This window comes from Nyctereutes procyonoides, unplaced genomic scaffold (genome assembly GCF_905146905.1).
Source record: "Nyctereutes procyonoides isolate TBG_1078 unplaced genomic scaffold, NYPRO_anot_genome, whole genome shotgun sequence".
In the NCBI taxonomy this organism is placed as follows: Eukaryota; Metazoa; Chordata; class Mammalia; order Carnivora; family Canidae; genus Nyctereutes; species Nyctereutes procyonoides.
Window position 1 is genome coordinate 10,451,906 of NW_026575049.1, and position 12,156 is coordinate 10,464,061.

At 37.1% G+C, this 12,156-nt stretch overlaps 1 protein-coding gene across 1 annotated transcript; it reads right to left on the bottom strand.

The window, feature by feature from the left end:
• Window positions 1-2,583: 2,583 nt before the first annotated feature.
• Window positions 2,584-6,695, bottom strand: IFNG (interferon gamma). Its single transcript, XM_055329479.1, has 4 exons — window positions 6,562-6,695; window positions 5,329-5,397; window positions 5,051-5,233; window positions 2,584-2,718 (listed from the first exon to the last, which is right to left on the bottom strand). The coding sequence occupies exons 1-4, from the start codon at window positions 6,673-6,675 to the stop codon at window positions 2,584-2,586; spliced, it is 501 nt and encodes a 166-aa protein (XP_055185454.1). The 5' UTR covers window positions 6,676-6,695.
• Between the last annotated feature and the right edge of the window lie 5,461 nt (window positions 6,696-12,156).

Here is a 12,156-nt window from a genome sequence, read left to right on the forward strand (position 1 = left end):
CTTTCTAAAACTTCTCGCCATCACATTTAGCCACCTGCCAACATCAGAATCTGCATAATCTACCTTCTCACCTATAATAACAATAAACTTTCTATGCACCTGCATAAAGCCAGTGCCTCCTGTGTCCTCAGTTGACCTCTCTTACTTAGTCCTGGAACCACTCTGTAGTTCTCCTGGAACCAGTTCTGCAGTTCTCCTCTCTGTCCTATATCATCTATTATTTTTTCCTTAGACCATTTCCATCAATGCATAGACATGCAGTTCTTCTCCCATCAAGAACAACAACCAAAAAATTTAAGACTTCTTTTGATTGCTCTTATCTTGACAGCTACACTTTCCTTTGCTCTCCTTTGCATCAAACCTCCTAAGAGTTATTCATGTTTGTCAACTCTAATGTCTCTTAATCCCCTTGCAATCAGACTTTTGACCTCACCCTACATCAGAACTGCTCTGGTCAAAGATCAACAGTGGCCTCCATGTTGCTGAATCCAGGGGTCAGTCCTCAGTCCTCATCTGAATAGACCTCTCTGCACTTGCTAAAGTTTATTCCTGAAACACTTTCTTCATTTGGCTTTCCGAATGTCTCACTTTTTAGGTTGTCCTCTTATTTCACTGGCCATTTTTTTTCAGTCTCCTTAACAGGGCTCTCCTTAGCCTCCTACTGATGGCATGCTCGGAGACTCAATCCTTGCACTCTTTCTCTTTACTCTGTAAACTCATGACTTGCAGAAGTCCAGATGGTATTAGGTCTGTATGCCTCAACTCCCAAATTCATGTCAATTGTCCAGAGTTCTCGCCCAACTCCAGACTGCTCTAGCCAGTTGCCTTCTCAGTACCTCCACTTAGAATTCTAATGGACACCTTAAACTTTATATTCAAAAGTGAACTTCTGGCTTTCCTCCCCAAACCTGCTCACTCATTTCCGCATCTCAGTTGATAACAGCTTCATTTTTTTAGTTGAAAAAAAAAGTTATTCTTGACTTATTCTGCTCTGATACACTGGTCTGCTGGTTTTTAATTTTACCATGTGAGGCAAATCTCCACATTAGAGGCTTTGCAAGGATGTTCCCCTTGCCGGGAATCCAAATGTCTATCTCCCTTACCTCTTATAAGTGCTTCCTCAAATGTCATCTCTTCAATAAAGTAGACTATAATCACTCCATTTCAATATCTAGCCCACTCACTTGTTCTTACTCAGAGTTTTCCTAGTTCTCCCATCTTGCTTGACTTTTTTTTTGCATAGCACCTAACACCTTCTAACATACCATGAAATTTACCAACATTTTATTTGATTTATTATCTGTCTTCCTCTTACTAAAATTTTAAATTTTCCAAGGGCAGAAGGGATTTTTGTCTCTTTTATTCATGATGGTATATCAAGTGCCTAGAACATGATCAGGCACATGGTAGTTGCTCCAATAAATATTTCTTGAGCAAAAGGATGAACTTGCACCATAATATTATGAGGAAGGCACCATTATTCTTTATCACATGAGTAAACTGGAGCTTGGAATTCATTAAAAGTTATACTACCTATAACGGTGGGACCAAGATTCTGACCCAGGCCTCTCTCCTTAGAGCTCACACTCACTATTCCATATGCAGTGGTGCTTGCCCAAGGTAGACAGAGGAGATAGGGGATTCCTAGGTAAAGAAATAGGGAGTTGAGCAAGTGGTAGACATAAATCTCTGTGTGCCAAGCTAAATAATTTGGACTACTTTCCATGGCAGACTCACTGAAGTAAATGGTAACGTAATTAAATTTATATTTTGAAAATATAGTTCAAACAGCTGTCAGATGAAGCAGTGAAAGCCAACAAACTGCCAGTGGAGAGAAATACCACATTTGGGACTTCATTCAATTCTAAGATTTCCACAGCTAAAAAATTACTTTCTTCTTACTAACTCATTAGAGTATATAGTTCATTTACCCCAGAAAAAGTTTGACACAGCATGAATCATTATGAAATTATACTTTATTCATATATATTAAATATTGATGAACTAAACAAATTAATTGTTTTCCATTGGGTACAGTCATAGTTGTCAGTGGTATTCTGAAGCACCAGGCATGAGAAGAAATGCTATGTGCTTAATCAGGACACATGTCATATCACCTGACACATTCAAGTGGCGTCTGACATGCCTCTAGAGCAGTAGCTCATCATGCAGACATGTTCCCAAGTAGGCAGCAACTGGAATGCATCGTTTCACTTATAAATGCTCGTTGTATCAAGTGAAATAAATGCACAACCCACAGGATCTTACTTAAGTTGGCTGCCTACTTGGTCCCTGAGATTAAGCCTTGAAATCACAGTCTTGCCTAGTTGGTCAGGAAAAAAAAAAAGGAAGGGGTTCGGGTGCGGGGGAGTGGCGAGAAGGGGTTGAATGAAATAGCCACAGGATACAGGAATTATAAATAATACATATATTAATAGTCATTTTCATTACATAAAAGTTGCTATTATAAATACTTTGATTGATGAGTCTAAAAATATATTCTTCATATAAATAATGTAAAATATTAAATATTAATAAATAGATTTAGATTTAAAAATTCAAATATTGCAGGCAGGATGACCATTATTTCGATGCTCTGCGGCCTCGAAACAGATTCTGACTCCTTTTCCGCTTCCTTAGGTTGGATCTTGGTGAGAGATCATTCATCACTTTGATGAGTTCATTTATCGCCTTGCGCTGGACCTGCAGATCGTTCACCTATTGAGAAAGAAAGCAGCAAAATTAATGCCAGGCACACAAGCCACCAGGATATTATGCTGATAATATCATGAAAATAGAAGTATTCCTTGAAAACAAATGATTTTCATTGGCAATATATTATCTTAATATACAATGGTGGTTTCTTCACTTATTAAGACTAAAATTATAATTAAATTGCTAGTCATGCTGCAATACGATGGGGTACATAATATATCCTTAAATTTATTGCCAGACTTATCAAAACTGTAAAAAGAGCCTTGAAGTGGAGTGGCAAAAAATAGGGGTTTGAATCCTGTGTGTGAAATAACTCTGACTTTGAACCAGTCACTTAACCTCTCTGAACCTTGTTTTCTCATCTGAACAATTATTTCTAGGCTCCCTACCAATTCTACCCACCTTGTACTTTAGTCTTTGCAGTAAGTATCAAATGAGTTACTATAGGTCAACGATTCTCACCTTTGGTGTGTTGCACAATAACCTGGAGACCTAATGAAGAACTCAGAAACCCAGAGGCATGAAGTCAGAGAAGACCCAGGCAGTTGTGTGGTCACTAAGCTCCCCAGGCAATTCTGTTACTCACCAAAGTTTGAGAACCACCAACAGAGGTTCAGTACTTTGTAAACACCAAGTCTAAGACAGATGAATACTGAAATTTTTCATTTCCCTCAAATTTGGTCAGTTTCATCATTTCCACAATGGGATTAAAAATAAACACTAATCAAATTTATATGGCAATAATCAATTACTGACATAAACTTTTAAAATTAAGAATTAACAGCAAATTCCCTGCATCTTTCTATCCTGGCAAACTGAACTATTTCCTCACTCTAACCACAGGACCATGTAGGTCAATTCACTTTTAATGAAATAGGGACCATTTACTTTCATCTTGGTTCTGCCACTATGCTTCTTTCTAATATTGGAAACACTGTGGCGGCCACCTTGCGGCCACCTTGCTATACTTCTGAGAATGACTAGAGGGATTCTAGGCTTCAGGACAGATTATTAAAAAGCATAACATTCTTAAATATTAGCAACTGAGCCAAAGGAGACAATGGTTGAGAGCCTACTGAGAATCACATTGTGAAGCAGGAGGCTTGGAGCTTCCAGAAGGATGAGACCCACAGGTCTTTTTCAAGACCCAGCTAAAGCAGAGTAGGAAAAAGTTTCTACCATCTGTGGTTTTGCCAGTGATAAACTTTACTTGCCGGTGTTCCAAGTATCACCAAGAAACTAAGAGATGTGCCTAGGACCACTTTTGTACCATTTAATATACTCGGGGCTAGAGAAATCCTGAAGAACACGCATTTATTTCATCTGAAAGGGATGAGAGACAAGTCCAGGAAGAATAACAGCTGCCGCAAAACCTGAGAGGACCAAGTCATCACAGGACCCTGCCCTTTCTCATTCAAATCTTGTACATCACAACCAAACCCAAAGGAATCTAGAGGCCTTTGTCTCCTAGGTAAAATTTTGGAAAATGTGATTTATCTTTATGCTTCAAAGGTCTTTCAGCTTCTGGAAGCCATAACTTTAACAACTCAAGGCAGTTTCATGAGATAACGCTTGAGAACCTAAGGATTTCTCCAGCTAGGATAGTTTAGTATCCAAAAGCTGATCGAACAATTTCTTCATAAGGTATAAATTCTATTTTTTTTCTCTGAAAACACTCTTGCTGCCACTTGGGCTGTACCATCTGAGAGATTGACCAGAGAGATGCAAGAGAATGCACCTAGTGCCTTTTCAGAGGCCAGAGTTTTTTTGCTATCTCTTTCTCTTTTTCTATCCATGGCATTGTATGGTTTTAGAACAAAGGATACTATAGAAATTAGAGTGAACCCCAAAGGTTCCTTTCAGGATGAGGAAACTCATCCTGAGTTTCCCATGGCCAAGCCTGTGATTCATCTGAAGTCACCAGATTCCTTGGTGGACAAGCTGGGAGGAGGGCACAAATCCTCTCCATTCCCAACACCCCTGTTCTTTCCATCTGAAGCAGAATTTCCATCACACAAACCAGGAACAATGAGAGAAGTACTTCTCAATACTCCCCTCGACTCCTTGACTACTACCTCCTCACTGGATGTATCCATTCACCTGTCCCTGCACAGTAGACACAATGCCAGCATTTCCCCAAATCACAAAATAAAAATGATTTCCGTACTTGGCAAAATCACCCAAAAGCACAAATGGAATTACTAAGGAGTTTTGGCCATGGATTCGTTTAAGAGTTTTAACAACTGTACCCAGTAGCTTGATCTACTTTCTGGAAATTCAATATTTTGAAAGAGCCTCTACAATGAAACTAAAGAAAGAATTAAGACCAACTCACAGGAATTTGAATCAGCTTAAGGAAGTCCTCCCTCTTACTGGTGCTGCTATTTAGGAACTTGCCAAGCATGTCTTCCTTGATGGTATCCATGCTCCTTTGAATGATCTGGTTATCTTTAAAGTTGTCAAACAGTTTCAAGTAGAAAGAGACAATTTGGCTCTGAATGATTGTTTTGTCACTCTCCTTGGAAGAAAAGAGCACAAAGAGAGGTTGCTGCAAATTCACGCATCAGAGAATAAGCAACAAGAAAATCAGCTAAATGGAAATATTCAGCTTACCTCTCTCCATTTCTTCAAAATATCTACGAAAAGAGACCCACCGTCCGATACATCTGGATTACTTGCATTCTAAAAAAGAAAGAAAAATGGCTTACAATTAGTACATTAATTTCCCTAAAAATGTACTTCAAGTTTCAATATTGTGACAATATTGGCTGATGTTCTTTTCAACCCTATTTAGTTAAGCTGTTATGTTGGATGTAACTAAAGACCAACATGCTATTTTAGCTTTCTAGTGTATCCCTTAAGCTGCAATATCACAAATTAACTCAACAAGGCTGGTGATACTTCCCAAATAATGATAGTAAGGAAAAGGAAGTATTTTCAAGCCTAGTTTAAAAAAAAAAAAAAAATCAACAAAATCATCTCTCTATAAAATACTGCCCCCTTATGGTCCTCGTCTCCATAACATCTACTCATGCCCTCCTATACGGTATTTTATCAGCCTTAAAAGATAGTTCCAAATGTGTGTGTGTGCGAGTGTGCGTGTGGCTTGATGATGTGAAAATAAAATAGCTTGTGAATGCTTGAAAATAACTGCTCCAACTATAATAGCTACATTTTGGATAAGTGATAAAATATTTAAATGCAAAAATGATTTTAATTCACCATAAATAACATTTTAAAAGCTCATAAAACAAAACAGACAAAAATTTTAATATAAGCCAGATTTTAACTTTTACGAAATCTCAGCAAGTAACTGAGTTCAAGAGTAATTCATAGATAATGTATATGGGGCATTAGAACTTTAAAACTACTTTTTGGAAAAAAAATATAATTTTTTTAAGCTAAAATTTGAAGGATCTCACATTCTTAATTGATTATTTCAGATTGCCACATCGAATGCCTATCCTGACCTTTTATTTAGCACCACCCTAGTATTCCAAGAAATCAGAAATTAATAGCTAATCATTGTTTCACTATGCATAACTACTTGACATCACAGTTGAATGGATTCTCACCACAAAATTATCAACATCTATACCCATACTGTTCCCATCTTTTAGAAGATTCGTGAATGCCCCCTAAGTCTCTAGAGCAAGTTGAGCAGAGAGTAAAAGCAATATCCAGATCGTTTAGTTTAAAAAGAACGCATCTGGTAAATAGTCAAAATAACACCAAGTCTTCTCAAGATGACTATGGCCTAGAGATAGCAACGTATCAGAGAGACCACTCCATGTCAACGTTCAGTCATTTCAACCACAGAAAATGTTATTAAAAGATCATACTTACAAAATATTCCTTTAGGTTTTCTATTTCTTTAAAAAACATGGCCTGACAGTTACAGCCAGAAGAACACAAAATCACGCAAAGCTGAAAAGCTAAGATATAGCTTGTATAATTCATCGTTTCAGAGAGTTAGGCCGAAGTAGTTGAAGTCAGTAGCTCCTGGATGAAGTTGATCAGGTCCAAAGGGCTCAGCTGATCTTTCTTTTCGAATAGCCAACCTGTAGACAATCAGAAAAATGTACTGCATCTCCTTCTGCTGCTGGTATTTATACCTAGTTGAAGTCCTCAGGATTACGTATTTTCACAAGTTTTTTTTTTTAGCTGAGATGGTGACAGATAGGCAGAGATGCTAGTTTGTATTAATAACTATGGTTTTGTGGCATTTTGGTGTTGTAGTTAGAGTTTCCTTTCAACTCCTTGGGTCTTTTGACGATGAGACAGACCCATTATGCCCCTCTGTGCCATTCTTGTGGGATCCTTTGAAAGCACTTTTACTTCACACCATTCAGGGATTGGAAACATTTTTTTTGCAACTCCATCCTTTGCCTTTGTAAATTGTTGAGTCCTCATCCATAGAGCACATTGATAATTTGTTTGTGGTCAGAAGTAAGTAAAAAAGGAAATTCTAAGGGAACTCAAACCTTCAAGAAGGGGATGCCTTTTAAGATTTTTCTTGCAAATGATCAGAAAGCAAGGAAAGAATGTGGTTAAAAGACCAAGGTGGTAAGGAAGTCCTTCATCAAAGTTGGTCAATAAAATATCTACCACAACTTTGCATTGCCCTGGACCAACACTGCCTAATAGAAATACAATGTAAGCTAAACAGATTAAAAAAGAAGAAGAAAAGTAGAAACAGGTAAAAATAATTTTAAAAACATATTGCTTTTAAACCACTATATCCAAAATATTTTAATATGTATCAACACACAAAATTACTAATAAGATATTTTACATTTCTTTGTCATACTAAATCCTAGAAATCCAGCATGCATTTTATACCTACTGCACACCTTAATTTGGACTAGTCATATTTCAAATGCTCAATAGCCACATGTGGCTAGAGGCTATCATATTGAACAGCGAAGCTCAGATGATCAATTGTTCCAAATGACCATTAAAAATGGAGTTTTTCTTTTTTATTTCTTTTCCTTCCACATACAAAAAGAAAGAAAGAAAAAAAAGAAAGAAAAAGAAAAAATAGGATTCTTTCTCCTTCATTAATTCATTTATGAAGTAAAACACTTCAGGATGGTACAGAAGGGCTCTCTACTCTTTGGTTCCAGCCCACCTTGCACTTCATCCTGCGCTCTGTATACACTGGAGTAATTTGTTATGGATACAGATTTGAATCCTGGCTCCGTTACTATCTGGCTATGGGATTCTGAGGAAGCATCCTAACTCTCCTATGATTCAGTTTCCCTATCTTTAAAATGGGACTGATACTAGTATCTGCTTCCAGACTTTAGCTGAAAGTTAAATCTCATGATATATATGAAGTGCTAAGAATTTTGCCTGGCATGCAGTAAGCACCCAATGAAAATTATCTATTGTTATTTAGGCAGGTTAGATGACCAGTCATTCCTAAAAAGATTACACTCTAAACTTTGGCTTACGCTATTTCTTAGGCCTAGATTCCCTTCCCCTTTATCTGACCCCCAGAGTGGTACCCGTCTATCCAAGCCCAGTCTAAAAACCATTATCTCCATAAGTTCTCCCAAATTTTCCTTATTAAAATTAACTTTATATCCTTCATTCAGGCCTCACACTTGCTTCATACTTTTTTTAAGAGCCCTGGCTCTTCGTTCTCAGAGTTACTCAGGTATTACCTCCCCTGTTAGATCAAGTTTCTTAAAACCAAAAATTGTTGTATTGCTTCTGTAAACTTTTGTTCTCTAAAAGCACCTTAACATGGAGATGTACCCATAGACAGCTCTCAATAAATGTGAATCTAATGCTTCCTTGAAGATCTACTCTGAGTTCTTTTCCCTCAAGTTCTAAACATAATGCTGACCTAATCTGTAGGAAACTGGTTTTTAATTAAATGGGACTTATGGTCAATGTTGGAAACATGAGATTGTGCTTCTTTAGCCAACTCCTGCTTACTAGGACAATCTCATCTATTATTTTATGTATAAAGGGCCAGAAAACTCTTTGAGGGGCTATCTTCCCAAAGAATAAACAAGATCAGAACCTATATGTGAGACAAAAGCCTCATGTTAAACAAGTGAAAAGTGTGGAAATTACAGTACTGATCGCAAAGCTCTACTGTAGTTCTCCTCAAGAAAAAAAATGCAGCCCAGATATTATGCTCACATAGTGCCATAGTGGCAAGAAAGACTCCTCAGAACCTTGAAACACTGCAGACACTCACCACCATCTAGGAAACCAACAGCTAAGCTTTTAGGTACTGGAAGGAATATTCCCAACTTTCTGAAAAGGAGTAAAGATTGGTCTTGGGGAAGGGGAGGTGGGCGGGGGTGGGGATGACTGGGTGATGGGCACTGAGGGGGGCACTTGATGGGATGAGCACTGGGTGTTATTCTATATGTTGGCAAATTGAATACCAATAAAAAATAAATTTACAAATAAAATAAAATAAAATAAAAGATTAATATGCTGAAAAAAATAAATTAAAAAAATAAAGATTGGTCTTGCTCATCCCTTGATTTATCCACTGAAATATGGGGTGAGGAGGTAAGAACAGTAGGGTTCATAATTGGGAATTATACATTATCTGAGTATTTGTAAATTGGGTATGCCTCTTCAAAATTATAGATATATTATGACTAATATGCCTACAAAATGGCCAGATGTTTAGGACTAATAGCTACATGACTAAAATCTAAGCTCTAATAATTTGATGACATGACCAAGCACAGTACAGAATTATGGAATTAGGGGAGATTATCTATGGTCTATTCCCTTACTTTTTAGATTTATAAATCAAGACCCAGAAAAACAAAGTGATGTGCTTACATTCATTCAACTGAAAAAAAAAATTCATTCAACTGGATAAGTAGAGCCAAGTCTAGAACCAAGATATTTTCCTTAACCTACCTGTTCCAATCCATCAATATCCATTAATATTATTGTATATGTCTATAACTGTGTTAGATATGTGATTCAAATAATTGTATCCTATCAGTCTGGTTTCTGGGATTTTTTCCCCATAGAATATGTGAGATAATAGTCATTCTTTAATTTCTTAAAAAGTAGTAAGACTGTAAATAAAAGTTTTAAGATTCTCAGTTATGGGACCTGGGTGGCTCAGTTGGTTAAGTATCTGCCCTTGACTCGGGTCATGATCTCAAGGTTCTAGGATCCAGCCCCAGATCAGGCTCCCCCACTCAATGGGGAGCCTGCTTCTCCCTCTCCTCTGCTGCTCTCCCCTCCACCCCACTCATGCTCTCATCCTCTCTCTCAAATAAATAAATAAAATCTTTAAAAAAAATAAATCAAAATTATCAGACATCCCATCAGGCCCAGTTTCGTGGACATGAAACACAATCTATCAAGATCCTGCACTTGGAACAGTCTACCTTTAATTTAAATGCTCTTTGGTTACCTTTTTAAATTCCTAATAATTTTTTACCAAGGGACTACATTTTCATTTCACACTGGTTTCTACAAATTATGTTACTGGTCCTGTATCTTAGGCTAGAATTGAATCACATTCTATTAGATGTTCATCTTTCGACATATGATTCTTTGGTTCAGAATGTTGTCACTACAATAGTATTTCCTTTTGTGATCTTTTCCTGTCTTGTCAACTTAACCAAAGAAGACATTTTTCTCTCTTTTCTGCCTGTAAAACACCTTATGTTACACATGCAAACTAGAGGTTTCACACCTTGTTGGTTCAGCCAACACTGAGACTGCAGAATAATTCACCACCAAGATACCCTTTAAAAGTTTTACAAACCCACCAGGAGCCCAAGTGTGACCATATTACTAAAACGAAGGGGCTGAAAACTTTCTTTTTTCTTTTCAGCTAGACTTTCTTTCTGAAAACTGGCTATGATTATGCATTAGGTGTCAGCAAAATTTTTGATCGTATCTCATGCTATCTTCATTCTTAACTGAGTAGGTAATCGTAAGACAAAACTTACACTTTGGTTACCCTTTTTCCTCTGTGATCAGCAGACATATCCCTAGCACCTACAACCAAATTATTTCATCCAGACTTTGGTGTAGATTTCTTCCACCGAGTATGAGTCAATATTGGATCTATGCCCCCACACTATTTTGGCTCCTGGAACTCCTGACATCACGCAAAGTGAACCTACGGAAGAAGAAAGACATACAGAATGGAAGTCCATGCGGAGTCAGATTTTCCCCGCAATTTGACTCATAAAATCCCATATGTTAGAGTTTTCTGAATCCCCCTTTTTCTTTCATGGTGTCTAGGCAACTTTGAATATAGAAGACGCTAACGTAATAGAGACATCGGCTCACAATATTCTCAATTTTTAAGTCGGGTGGGATTTTACATTGATAACCTAGAGATTAAGGCCATGCTTAGAAGGTCATGTTGTTATTACATAAGGAATTTTAAAGCACCTATTAAGTGCCAAAAACCATGACTGGCACAGGGAAATCAAAGAAAGATGGGACAACTCTGCTGTGAAAATATTTGTTTATATCCTAATTTCAATCAATTAGTAAGTCCTTATTGAGCACCTACTATATGCCTAGAGTTTTAGGGGTTACAAAGAAGTTAACAATGAGACAATCTAAAAAACAAACAAACAAAAAAAAAAAACAATGAGACAATCTAGCAGGAGCATATGTCACCCCATTGGTAACTAAGATTGATTCCTCCATCCTGGATACTGAGTGTGTATCCATATCCTTCTTTTCTCCATGTGCCTCCTTCCTGAGGGGTTCATACAGTACAAGACGATGGGTTATTATGCCATGGCTGACATATGCACTGCATTCTCTCTTCCTGTATCTATGGCCGATATCATTAGTTGGTCATGCATACTTTTCTATGTCAAGGTTTAAGCATGACCTCTGAATCCTCTTCACTGAAATCTTCACAGGTCTACAAATCTACACATTTAATGCCAATTCATTAATGTTTCATTATCTATTTCCCTTCTTGGAGCTAAGATTTGCTTGTTGCTATGCCTCTTACCTAGATTTGGTAGATGAATTCTTTCAAATTACAAATAAGTAGAACACATTTCCTATCTCTTCCTCCAAAAACATTAGTAGTAGAGAAAATCACTACAACACATGAAGCAATATAGGGGAAAGATCTTTGGCCTAATAGGAAGGAGTCTCAAATTCTGGTCTAGCAAATTCTAGATATACTACTAGTATGAGGTGGAATTTTAAGCAAAGACTTTACTTATGCCTTACTTGTCAGTTATATCATGTTTGGAAGAAGAGTTGGACCCAATGAACCATGTTTTCTTCCATTTCTAACATTCTATTTTTCTATGACTATGATTTAACAAAGAACATAAGACTACTAAGAACTAAGGTACATGAGGTATAAGCTCTAACAGACTTAGGGATTCAAAGAGAAATAATTGTCTGAATGATGGAAAAGTTGAGGAAGTTCATCAGTAACTCATGTTCTGAATTTAA

Bases quoted from the DNA above. Each gene is read 5' to 3' on its own strand.
- IFNG (XM_055329479.1), bottom strand. From the start codon at position 6,675: ATGAATTATACAAGCTATATCTTAGCTTTTCAGCTTTGCGTGATTTTG. The intron at 5,398-6,561 runs GTAAGTATGATC...TTTCTTTTTTAG, and splicing joins AAAACCTAAAGGAATATTTT to AATGCAAGTAATCCAGATGT. The intron at 2,719-5,050 runs GTGAGTTGGTCT...CTTTCTCAATAG, and splicing joins TTAAGCTGATTCAAATTCCT to GTGAACGATCTGCAGGTCCA.